Genomic DNA, 12,678 nt, shown 5'->3' with positions numbered 1-12,678 from the left:
CCTCCGTCAGCTCTTCTGGAGAAAAACAAGGGTGGTTTTCTCCAGAACTCCAGCTGGAGAGATGTAAACTCTTTAGTTTGTCCCGCATGTGCATCAGGGTCTTCCTCCCTGGAGGACCTGCCCGAAACACCTCACCTCGGAGGTGATTAAGAGCTAGATGTCCAAACAAATTCAACTGACTCCTTTCAATGTACTCCTATCTCTAACAAAGAACCAAGACAGAAATGTAAAGTATAATCCGACATATGGCGAAACATAGTTTCTTCCCACTACAAAGGTTTTCAGGGAAATATTCAACATGTTATTTTTAAAAGACCAAAGTGCTTTTTCAGCTCATGACTGCACTATCAACTATAAACAAGTTAAAGGTAGAAATAAAAATATAAAAAAATAATAATAAATCTGAGCATTGGGAGTAATATGACAAGCCTGTACCTGCCCTGGTGTAAAATTGCTGTTTTGCTGTGTGAGGCAGGATCTAAGCAGAAATGAGGAATCTATTGTTTGTGTCATCTGTAAGGCTTAAACCGTTACATATCCACTGTCTGTATACACTTCCAACTGTTTCTGTAGCTTTTCTCTAAAATATTATGTCATTTCTACCTATAGGTATACACACACATACACCTTGTACTCTGATCTGCTCTGTTCAGTATACAGCGGCCCTGCTGTATCTAATCAAGCAAGTAATGGAGAACAAGGAGAGCACTGAAAACTGATTGATGGGACGGAAGGCAGGGTAGGAGGAGTGATGGAGGTGGAGAAGATTATGGAGACACAGAGCAACCACCTTCAATCTCAGTAAAAACAGATCAATGGGTTATCTACAGTGTGTGCGTGTCTCTGCACGTGCAGCTGTGAGGAGAAGCCGGGAGGCAGTCAATGAAAGAAATGATGTGCGAAAGACAGAAGAGAGGCTGAGGGAACAATCGCGTTCAGGACGGCACAGAAATGTACAGGGAGTGGATTATGAGTCAACGCATCCACCTGAGCATCAAACACATTAAAGTCCATTTCTCAAATGGAGTCTTTACCAAATGGGCCTTGGCAGTGTTCAATTCTCCGGGTAGTCTCTTATGCCGCAAACATCTTGCACTCAAGAAGAAAGCGAACATTGTTTTTGGCTCTCTGTTTGCTTCAAATCGAGTTTCATTTCCACCTACACTCTCTTTTATTTGTCTCTGTTGTCCCTCTTTATCATCTCTCTCTGTCTCTGTGAAGAAATGATGGATGAAGAAATACATACTGGAACAGGCATGAATACAGACTGGTTACATTTCAATTATCTCTGCTCCACTTTTTCCAGAGAGGCCAAGTCATCAGTTTCAGATAAATCAGGTCGAACATATCTTAGCAACTGATTACTTATTTTTAGTTCTGATTTACACATGATGCATGTTCTTGCCACTGAAAAGCTTCTTAACAGTCATCTGGGACTGACAAGAGGAATTACAAAGTCAAAGACTGCGGAGTTGTGCTTGTTTGTGTATGCATGGCATTTAGCCGCGACTGTGGCCTGTAATTGTTTCAAACGGAACAAACGTAGCACATGCAACTTTAGAATATGAATTCAGCAGCGCCAGAGCTGATTTTGTGCATGTAAATATATGCAAATGAATTCTTTGAGTGAAATCCATATTCATGCACAGGCTATAAAATGCACCTCATCTATTTAGCAATGGAAGAAAAATCGAAAGTAAAGTTCTGGTGCAGTTTCATGACTTAGGCAGCAAATTAGCCAAAGGAAAAAAAACAAAACAAAATACACATTTCACATTTTCTTGTTGTCATTTTTCATGATTCTCTGCTAAAACTATAAATGAACGTACGTAGTATCTGGTCATACTTCTCTGTTTTGCACTTTCGAAAGGGAGCGCGGGGGGAATGTCTACTAAAAAATACGATGATCACAGAGGCTCAACAATTTACTTCAGAAGGTTTATATGAAGCTCATTGCACCTACACTGTGCAGCATAGTTTGATAGACATGTTTTGTCTGACAAGGACACATTTAGTCAGCAGCAGTGGCTGTGCAGTTAATGATACACAACAGATGGAGGAAAGTTGTCGCCAAGGAAGCCACATCTGTTGTATGGTCAATTATGCTAGTAACCTCTCATACACCTGCTTTCATTTATTCTCCTTCTTTAATATTTGTATAGGAATAAGTGTCCTTATACTCAAGGACTAACCAACTACTCAGCAACTAATGGTCCACTCGCTGTATCATCTGAGCTCCAGCTGCCACATATGGTGGTGGAAGCCTTTGTTGATAATGAAGGACAAATAAACTGCTCTTACATAGTGATTTTCAACCTTTGCACAGCACATTTCTTTACAATTTGCCTCTCATTCACTCATTTAGACACACATTTACAGAAATGGTGGCTGAGATGGCAATGCAAGACACCTGCCCAGCATCATTAACAGGAGCGACCTCTCGATCGATTTGTCTATATATAGTATGGATCATCTGTCCAGGCTGAATGCCCATGTGCTCAGTGATTGTAAATATCTTCATGCAGGCAATAATCAAGTAGAAATATGTCAATCAAATGATGACTAGACATTTATCGCCCTCTGATAGCTAATAGTGGTGATTCTGACTTGAGCCCTCAAGGCCTGTAGGTTATTTTCCACCAAAGAAAACACCCTCTGATTTAGTGGTGCCGGAATGAACAACCTTGGGCTCGACGGATGAGACGCATGGAAGATTTTTGAAATGCGATAAGTCTCCTTATCTTTACCCACAGCCAGAGTAAGATATGAAAAGCTGCGGCAAGTAGGAACAATTTCATTTCCACCTTACGGAAAGTGTAAATTAGCGAGTCAGCCTTCTAGCAACAAAAGCTTTACAACAATGAGTCAGTAACACTGATGTTTTTGAAGATCAAATCTGACAAATCGGATTAAGCATAAATGAAATGGGACAAATGCTATATCCTTTTTTTGTTCCATTAATCTGTATTTGCCTTTCAGGTAGCAAGGAATGTAGCAACGCACCAACAAGGTCAGGAAAAACAGACGGGATGTAAAGAATAAACAATGAAAATATGATGAAATCAGCCTTGCATATGTTTTACGGCAAAGGAAATGCATTAAATACATTAACCAGACAAAAAAATTCCAGCAATGATCACATTAAACTGCAGGAATGATAATCAAAGAGTTCGATCTTCTGCTGAAACCTACCGTTGAGCTGGGTGTGTTGGTGCCATATCCTGAGGAAGGCAAAGAAGCCAAAGACCATCTGCGACCATCGGCCCTGAGAAAAGAAATGAAAAACAAAAGTGAAAAACAGGAAAGCATATGTTAGACACAAAGGGAACCAAAAACTGTTTTTCTCTACAACTTTTAACAGCCAAAATTCGAAATGTCAGTTTCTATTTTTGTTCCTCCAAACAGGACAATTGGCTGTTATACCGGAGCAATTCTGCCACCTTCACTGCCTTTCAATCTATCCAATTACACTTTCACTCCTTTCATCCCTCTCTTCCCTGAGGCCTCCTCCGGCTGTCCCGGAGTCTGACACTTCCCCTGAGTGAGTGATGAGGGGGGACTCGTTTGGGCAAAGTCCAGGCACTTCGCCTGATTCATGTCGGCCTGTTGTCACGCCTCAGTCACACAGACCCAGGACAAAGCTGCAGCTCCATTTTACACGTGTGTGTGCGACTGAGTGGGTGTGTTCCCTGAAGGATTTCACTGTGTGTTTGTGTGCGTGTGTCTCAGAATAATCCTAACAGCAGTCAAGCTCCAATATTTTGCACAAAAGAAGTGATGCCAACCTTCGAGAAGAGGCAAAGGAGAAGTGGGCAGGTCCGCTTGGTGAGAAGTTGCGCGGGCTGTCCAACGGACTGCTTCCTAATAAGATACATATGGAGAAAAAACAGTTAAAAAAAAAAAACAGACGCTCTGGGTTACCGGGCAGGGTAATAAACTAAAATACATTCTGTTTGTGGCTGTTTTACATTAAAAGTCAGTTGGTTTTGTTCACTTCCTAGAATATTCAGAATAACTGTGTCAAAAGCTTTAGGAAATGTGCATCTCATTTCTAATCCCTCTGCTTATAAACATATGGGTCCATGTTTGCATGAGCGGGTTCTTGGATGTTTTTCTGCTCCTGCATGCAGATGCAATGAGACAGCCATGGGGATATTTTACAGCTTTCTACTGATCAACCTGACAGGATACACAGCCAATGCAAGCAAGCTGCAGACTGCATGCAAATGCAGAAAGAGTCAACAGAAAAAATATAATGACAATCCTTTGGCTGGTGTAAAAACAGTGAATGTAAATTTTGTTTTATTTTCAAACTTTGCACCTCATATAATTTTTCTTTTTTTCTTTTTATTTCAAATTTTCAACAATTTATTTTGGCTTTCATAGCAGATAATTGAGATGCTAAGAAACAAGCGGTGGGACAGACTGATATGATGTTCAGGAAAGGCAGCTGGAATCAAACTGGGAATGTGATAAAACATATACATCGGGCATACTGACCTATGTGTCCGGGCAGTGGTGAGTGCGGTCGTGGCAGGGTGGGGGAGGTACTGGTCAGGATGAGGCTTTTCCGGTTACTGGTTCTGCAACTAGAAACGTAAACAAGAACAAAGAACACCTCAGTATTTGTCTTCATTAGATCAATTAACAGCTGACAGCCCAAACGACTCAGGGAGCCCCAGGTTAATGAATACACTCGCCGAGCTTGGCCGTGCGCTTACATGACAGCCCAAATAACTCTATAGCCTGCAGTTAAATATTTGTGTGCACAAGTGTGCATGCTGTTTATCTTGAGTACACTATGTCATTCTGTGTGTGCATGTGCCAGAACATAATAGAGGATTTTATTGACATCTGCAGGTCCACAGGGGAGTGCGACAAAGCAAGACAGATTTTAATTTCCTCAAGGTCCAGCTGCATGATGGCTGCCGCTGTGAAATATAAAGGCTAGATTGATGGAGGGCAGGAACGAAGACAGGGAGGAAAAGAAGGAACAGGGAGGGCAGGTATAGACCATAATGAAGGAACGAAGTTATTGAACCATAAAGACTACACATGCTGCCGCCACTAGAGGTGCCGCTGTGCAGTTTGATGGAGAGTGCACAAGGGTCATTGTTTTATGTAACAGCTCATAAAGAGGGAAGAGGAATTTTCAGGTGCTCTTTTCCTGTAAGGATTGCTCGCAGGGCTTTAATGTCTCTGTGTGTGAGTCACATTAATGCCCGTCAGAGCAGATTTTAGAAAGCAGCACCGAATCTGACAAACAACACAAGTTTGCTTCTTATTGCATCAGCTAGCATGCTGCTCTACATCTGTGCAGAAAGTAAAAAACAATCACAGCATTTACACCCAGGAGTAAAGAAAAAAAAACCCAAACATGGTCACACAACACACAAACCCTGTAATCTATAATCTACATCCCAGTCTTAGAGTTCCTCCCTACCTCCCTCATCTCTATCCTCTTTTTAAATGCAAATCTTCAGCGCTTGTTTCTAGCAGTCTGAGAAGTCTAACTGGCAGGATTTCATTGGTGGCAGTGCGCCTCTGTGGGTGCCAGCTGAGGGAGAGCTTGTACTCAGTGTTGCAGAACAGAAGACAAGCACATTGAAATATTTAAGGGGAATGCATTAGCTTTGGACAGAGGGCTAGAAGTGGCTTAACACCATACTTTGCTTCAACTCTCTTAAAACGAGAACAGAGGAAGGGGGAAGGGTAGCAGAGGAAGGAATAAAAAAAAAAAAGGCACAGAAGACTCGAGTGCACATTTCCTTGAACCTGTTTGAAACTCACTTTCATTTCCCTTCCTCTTTTTTCCTAGAGGCATGAAAAATCCACATTCTCACTGCTGCTCTTTCTCAAAACGCTGAATCGCTGGAGCGTACACCACTCAAGCTTCACTTCAGAACACGTTCTCAGCTTTTGATTCATGATTCATCGTATCTACAGGAGAAACACTCTATCAGTGACTCGTTAAATGGGAGTGATTCACTTTCAGGTCTAGTACCTAATGTTGCAAACCACATAATACTGGGAAGGAGCATTAATTCTACCTGCCTCCTTTTTGCGACTTTCCTCCTATTCTCTATTATCCCCAGTCACAACAAATGGTGTCACCATATTCTGATATCTCCATTCATGCCCAGATCCATATTGCTTTCTCCTTCTCCCAAATTAACTCTCTAAATGATGAATAATTGAAATGTGTGACGTCAGGAAAAGTCATTCTCTCCCCTAACTCCCCTTTAAGGCAATACAAGGTTGACTAAACTATTAAAAGCAGAATGAAAACCCTACAAAGGCAAAGCCATCTAATCTTCCTGTGGAGTTGAGAGCCTCTTTGCATTACAACATTATCTTAAATGAAATGCTTCAAAAGGGTATCTTGCCCTAAGCATTTGTACTGTAGCACAGGTTAAATAGGAGCTCTGCTCTTTATTCTATACTCCAACTGCCAGTCACACCAGTAAAGGTCACCGTAAGAGCCCTGCTACTTCAATTCTGTTAAAACTAAGTGGAGCACATATGACAGACACAGTGGGGGAAAGGGGGGGCGGGTCGTAAAACCATCCTACCGTGGTGGTTGTATATTCCACTGTTTTTTTTTTTTGAGATCTCTTTCAGTGTACCTTTCTAACATTTACCAAGAAGTCCTGTTTTTAACAAAACCAGCATGAACACACATTTACAAAAGCTTTTACAAAACTGAAACCATCGACCTAGCTCAGTGCCTTGCAACCTACTGCAACCTGGTTTGTTTGGGTTACTGTTGTTAGACAGACTTACATACAGAGGCCAAATCAGTCACACATCAAAAGAAAGCCTCATAAAGTGCTTTAGTGCTCCTCGGCATAAAGAACCGCATTCTAGCATCAAACTTGATGCAGCATAATTAGGAATTTGAGTACATAACAGTAAAGACTATACAAAAAATGAAATAACACAAATTAAATAGCATTGCAATATTGTATATTACATTGCATTGTTCTAATATATATATATATATATATAACATTGCATAATATATTTTCCTTTTTTGTTTACAGTTCATAAAAATATTGTTTGTTTTGTATAATTATGTGTGCACACACGATTTCCAGCTTTCCTGTGCTTGTATTTTAAGTTTAAACAACATATGAATGAAAATACTGGCAGTCACCAGCGCTGCCGCACAGCCTCCTGCTAGATGAATCTATGGCATAAATGTGAAAATTGGAAAGGGGAAATCTTTGATTTATTTTGTTCACAAGATTTTCAGAAAACTTGACCTCTAACCTCGACCCTGAGGTCGAGGTCACAGAGGTCACCATATATTGATCATCAACAGCTGTATAGCAGCATTTGTAAATTTTTCCTCAGCTTACGTGTTTATGTTCTCTTAACAAAACGTCTGTTTCTGTTTGTTGGATGTCTACTATATTGTCTCTCTGGCCACTTTATCAGTTTTAGCAGCGACTCTGATAATTAGGGGTGCGACGATACACAAAATTCACGGTTTGGTTCGGTTCGATACTTTGGTCTCACGGTTCGATATTTTTTCGATACAAAAAAATGTTCATGCTTTTTTAATTTGTTAAATTTGCCATGTTGCAACGAGCTTAGCTTCTGTCTTGCTAGCTTGCGCTGCGCTCAGTGGATCTGCGCTCGACAGTGCAGCCTAGGCGGAGTAGTCGAACGCAGATCCACTGAGCTCTCAACACAGACAGCATCGTCAGAAGAAAAGTTGATAAAATAAATAAAAAAATTTGTATTGTTCGATACATATGCATACCGAACCGAAAGCACCGTATTGAACAGTTCAATATCGATACGAGTATCGTTGCACCCCTACTGATAATTTGTTGTGATCCAGACTCAAGAAAGTGCTGGAAACATTCCTCGGACATTTCGGGCCATAGTGACACGATACTACTCAGATGCTGCAGATGTGTTGGCCTTAAATTTTTGATGTATTGTTTAAACACTGTTCATTATACCACCAGAGCAACCTGAGCCGTTGATTCCAGCTAGGATGGTTTTGCCGCAGATTCTGACCGTTTCATCTAAATGTTGCAGCACAAATTGCAACTCATCAGATCAAGCAACACTTTTCTAATCTTCTATTGTCCAATTTTGTTGCGCATGTGTAATAGCGGTTTCAGAGTCCCATTATTAGAGGTGGGTGTGGTCTTCTGCTGCTGCGGCCCACTTACTTTACTGCATGTTTTGTGTTCAGAGATGCACTTCTGCATGCCTTAGCTGTAACAACTGGTTATTTGAGTAAGAGCTGTCTTTTTATCAGCTCAAAGCATTTCGGCAATTCTCCTTTAACCTCTGGCATCAACAAAGCCATGTGATTGGCTGATTATTTATCTGCCCTAATGTGTGTTTGAACAGGTATATCTGTGGTTCCTTTTTTACTAAAACTACAATTTTAAGAGGAAATGGGAATGTGATGAGGTAAGACATGAAACAGTATTAAAACTGAAACAGTCAAAACACAGAAAAAAAAATCAGTCCTCGTGGATAATTAGCCGATGAACCAAAAACATTACAGTTTGCTCATTGCTGTATCTGGCGCACATTTCTGTCTCTTATTGTCTATATGTGTTAGAATGAATATGTTTGTATCTTGGACTGTTACTTTGATAAAACTTCATGTGGTTCACTTGATATTTTAAAGTCAAATTATAAATTCACCAATCAATTCCTATTAGCTGCAGCCCCAGTTATTATGTGTGACATCGTGGGGAGTGAATCGGTACAAAAAGGCTCACTAATGTAGCTATAGTTGCTCTGTTTTATGGGTATGCACACTCTATAAAAACTGTGTATTTACACCATTGTCCCTTCTCTAAGTGAGTACCAATAAGATCATTTAAGAAAGCTCATTAACTGTAAAATCCAATCATGTTCACCCTATATCCCTTCCTGATAATTAGTAGCAGTCAGTGAGGAATATAGGCGCTATAGGCGGCTGTTGGGGCTTCTGACTAACACGCCGTGGATACACTTCACTGGGAAAGCAAAGGAGATAAGAGAACTGGGAAAGCTGGTGTGTGTGGTAATGTGACTTTAAGTCACTCCGTCACGGTTATAGCCGTGCAGCCTGAGCTCATCTTCTTTCAGTCTGGTTAAGAAGATGTTAGTATGTGTGTGTGTTTGTGTGTCTCTGTGTGTATGTGTGGGAGAAACGTAGACGCAGTTAATACGCTGTACACTGCCGTCTTTGGATCATAAATCTGCCTCTAGTTTAGTAGTCAAATACAAACAGTTTACAGTTTGTCAGTTTACAGCCAAACAGTCCTGCAATACATCATCTGCCAGCTTCTCTGTTTTCAGGCTGACGGTGATATTTGGGCTCATTCAGTCATCCGTCTCATGGATGCATGAATTTTAAACATAAGAGGCTGAAGCGTCACTAAAAACAAGACTCTTTCCTTTTAAAATATTCAAACCACTTCAGATCAGATTAGGCCAATCAAGAGAAAATTCTCTCCATACAGAAGAAAGACGAAGAGAAACTGGGGGGGGGGGGGGATGTACAATGTTACCATAGCAACAGATTTAGAGTTACACTCATGAGAAGCAAACGGCGTCATCTACAACTGTTTGGTTTTAACCAGAGCGCGCAGCAAGAAAAGAGACAGCTTGTATTAAATTAAATAATTAAGGTGAGTACGAGACTGAATCAGCTCTAACCTACAAAAAAATGTGGAAAAAGATTTCACCCGGCAGTGAACCTCAGTACTGAGAACCAGAGTCTGCTCACACAACAGAGCCAATGAGCGTTTGTGTGTTTTTCTCGTGAATGCCAGTTTTTTAATCCATCATAATCCATTGTGTAATCCATCATGCAGACTCAATCTGTGTGTGACAGAGGGCTAGTGGCGAGGCGGGAGGTTAGTGTCAATCAGGCGGCGTGTAATTCACTGGGGTCAGCGGTGCATGCTGCCATTGTGTGGGCCTCTGTGGACGGCGACCAGAGCTGACGAGAAAGCTGCGAGTGTGACGCTACTTTTAATATGGGAGGTAGAAGTAAAGTGTGTCTGCGTGACATTGTCATCTCTGTCAAAGCATAGCACATACATGTTTTTGTTGTTTTTTTGCTTCTAGGTATAGTCTAAAGAAACATCTCGAGCATGAAGAAGAGGTGGACATACTTGTTAAATGTTAAGGCTTTTCTTAACTGCTCAACAAATTAAGGCTGGGGAGCTGGCATGTATCCCAGCTATCATATGGGTATCATAGGAAGGGTACACCATCTCAGAGCATTCACTTTCTAAATAAGAGATGTTCTTGATTCCACTGGCCAGCAGGGGGTGACTCCTCTGCTTGCAAAAATAAGTTTGACTATGTAGAAGAAACGATCGAAGTGATCGCAATTCTTACTTCGTTTATAACATCGGTGCCAACTTTTACTACTGACTTTATGGTCTTGATCACAAGTGTGAAGTCTTTGTTAATACAAAGTTCCATTGGTTTTGTAAATGATGGTTTCCTTTAGAGTAAAACAGAAGTTAAAAAGAGTAAGAAATAGGGTGTGGTTCCCTCTGGAGTGAGAAGTTACAGAAGCTACAATGTGAGCGTGCTGTACTCTTTGATTACAGTCAGAGCCACTGCTAGCTAGCCACATCATCAAAACATGGGAAGCAAGCCAAGCTCAAGAATTCATAACGTGTAGTGTCACTGTGCTACTTCCATCTTTTATATACAGGCAATCATCTTGTAATATTAGCTGATTTTCCTACAAAATCTGCTGTTAATATTAATCAGTGACAAAGAGCAATTTTAACATGAGATTAATGCTGAGTGCAGATTAAACAGTCAACAAACGGAGCCCTGAGGTGCAATTTATATGCAATACGCTGGAGACATAGCACACGGCATCCAGGTTTGTAGCAGAAACTATCAAACATCCTCAGCAATGACAAGCTTCTGCTTCATTCACGTCCCCGTCAAGTACTTCTAACTAACAAGAACATGGTAATAAGCCACTTAAGGGAAACTTAACTCAACAATGTGATTATACAGAAGTTAAATACCACATACCACAAATATACATGTAGACAGCCAACAACCCCTGCCTGTGTCCCAATCTCCCAGTGATGAAACCCAGTGCTGTAAGTGGTTATGATGCTCTGGTCAGCTCACTACGAGGGGGTCAAAGGTTAAATCTGTGGTAATGACTCGTGCAGAAGCTTTGACGAGCAATTATCCCCCTACAGGCCTCTGGCTGGCATAGGGCCATTAGTATCTTACACACAAACACACCATGGAGAAAAACACAGGGTCAGTCCCCATAACACCGACCAAAAATTCAATAAACTGAAAATAAAAATGATGCAAACAATAACACATGGATGTGGGGGATTAAATCTGGGATATTTAACGCAATGCTGGGGCTGATATAGTCTCTCTCTGGAAGGATAAACAACCTGTTTTTAAATCAGCACAGATGTGACGTATATTGTAAGCTTCACCCCGAAGGCAAATTTGGGTTAATTAAAATCCAGATCTTCATATGTGATAATGAAGTATGCCTTAAAGTAAGAACTGGGAGCTGAGAACATAAAATTAAAATGGTACAAACTCTGTTTTGGGGTTATTTTGTACATTTCAATAAAACGCTCCAACTTTGTCCCATTTTGCTAGCAACACATTAACAACTCAAGGGTGACTCATGACTTTTCGACAGCACTGTACTAGTTTGAGATATGAAACACTTAGGTTTCTTTTCTCATTGATATCATAAAAGATTTCAGCTGTCTGACCACATTATAGTCAGACAGCTGAGCACACTAATTACAACAAATGGTCACTGATACAAACCCAGCAGCTCCGTATTAAATACAATCAATTAAAGGACAGCAGATTCTGAATGAACAGCCTAACAGTGCGTGATGAGGGGTTTACCTGTCATAGGCTAACATGTGCATGCAAATAGAAAATCAGTCATGGTCCACCGGCGTACACACAACACCCACACGCACGCACACACACACACACATGGAATGGAAACACACACGTTTTTACCTACGTCCATTTCACCATCCATCAGATGGGTGTGAGCGAGCGCCTGTGCATGCTTAATGTGCTTTACCTTGCTGATTATTAACTCTCTCTCTCTCTCTCTCTCTCTCTCTGTGTGTGCGTGTGTGTGTGTGTTGTCTATCAGTCAGTGGTGTCATCTTCTGCTCTAAGTGCTGACTCACAGGGCACACAGGACACAAGACCTTTTCGATGGGTACACCATCGATCCATCCAGTCTCACTTCCTGTCAGGTGACATTCTCTGTCTCTTGCCAGGACCTCTTAAAATAGAGTGCATATTTACAACTGTGGGAAAAGGGCTGTACCTTATAAAATGCTGCCCCTTTAAATGTTGCCCCTTTAAGAGACTGGTCCTTGTTAGTGCATCCTCTGTTCTTACAGGCACATTGTGAAACGGTCACTGAGACCTGGATCGATCCCAAACTTGGGAAAGTGTCCAAATCAAGCCATGTGGGCAGATTTTTTGAGCATTGGACATCTAGATGGAGACTGAGAGAATGAATGAGTGATTCTGACAGGCAGCAGATGAAATAAAACAGGTGATGCAAAAAAAAAAAAAAAGACAAAAGCAGAAAAGATAAATGATGATGAAGAAAACAGGAGAGCAACAACAGGACTGTCTGGATGTCAGGAGTTGCTGCAGGGGTTA

General features: G+C 41.1%; 1 protein-coding gene across 1 annotated transcript in view; it reads right to left on the bottom strand.

Moving 5' to 3' along the window:
* mast1a (microtubule associated serine/threonine kinase 1a) overlaps nucleotides 1-12,678 on the bottom strand; it is a 78,364-nt gene that overhangs the window by 31,828 nt on the left and 33,858 nt on the right. Inside the window, exons 3-5 of the mRNA XM_085410111.1 lie at nucleotides 4,501-4,589; nucleotides 3,786-3,861; nucleotides 3,193-3,265 (exon numbers count right to left, since the gene is read on the bottom strand). Coding sequence (XP_085266237.1) covers nucleotides 3,193-3,265; nucleotides 3,786-3,861; nucleotides 4,501-4,589 — 238 coding nt within the window. The remainder of the gene's footprint in view (nucleotides 1-3,192; nucleotides 3,266-3,785; nucleotides 3,862-4,500; nucleotides 4,590-12,678) is intronic.

The sequence above is a fragment of the Rhamphochromis longiceps genome, linkage group LG6 (assembly GCF_057381845.1).
Source record: "Rhamphochromis longiceps isolate RC_006_pf linkage group LG6, R_longiceps_female_GT1.1, whole genome shotgun sequence".
In the NCBI taxonomy this organism is placed as follows: domain Eukaryota; kingdom Metazoa; phylum Chordata; class Actinopteri; order Cichliformes; family Cichlidae; genus Rhamphochromis; species Rhamphochromis longiceps.
The sequence above is the reverse complement of the archived record's forward strand: the minus strand, read 5'-3'. Positions and strand labels throughout refer to the sequence as shown.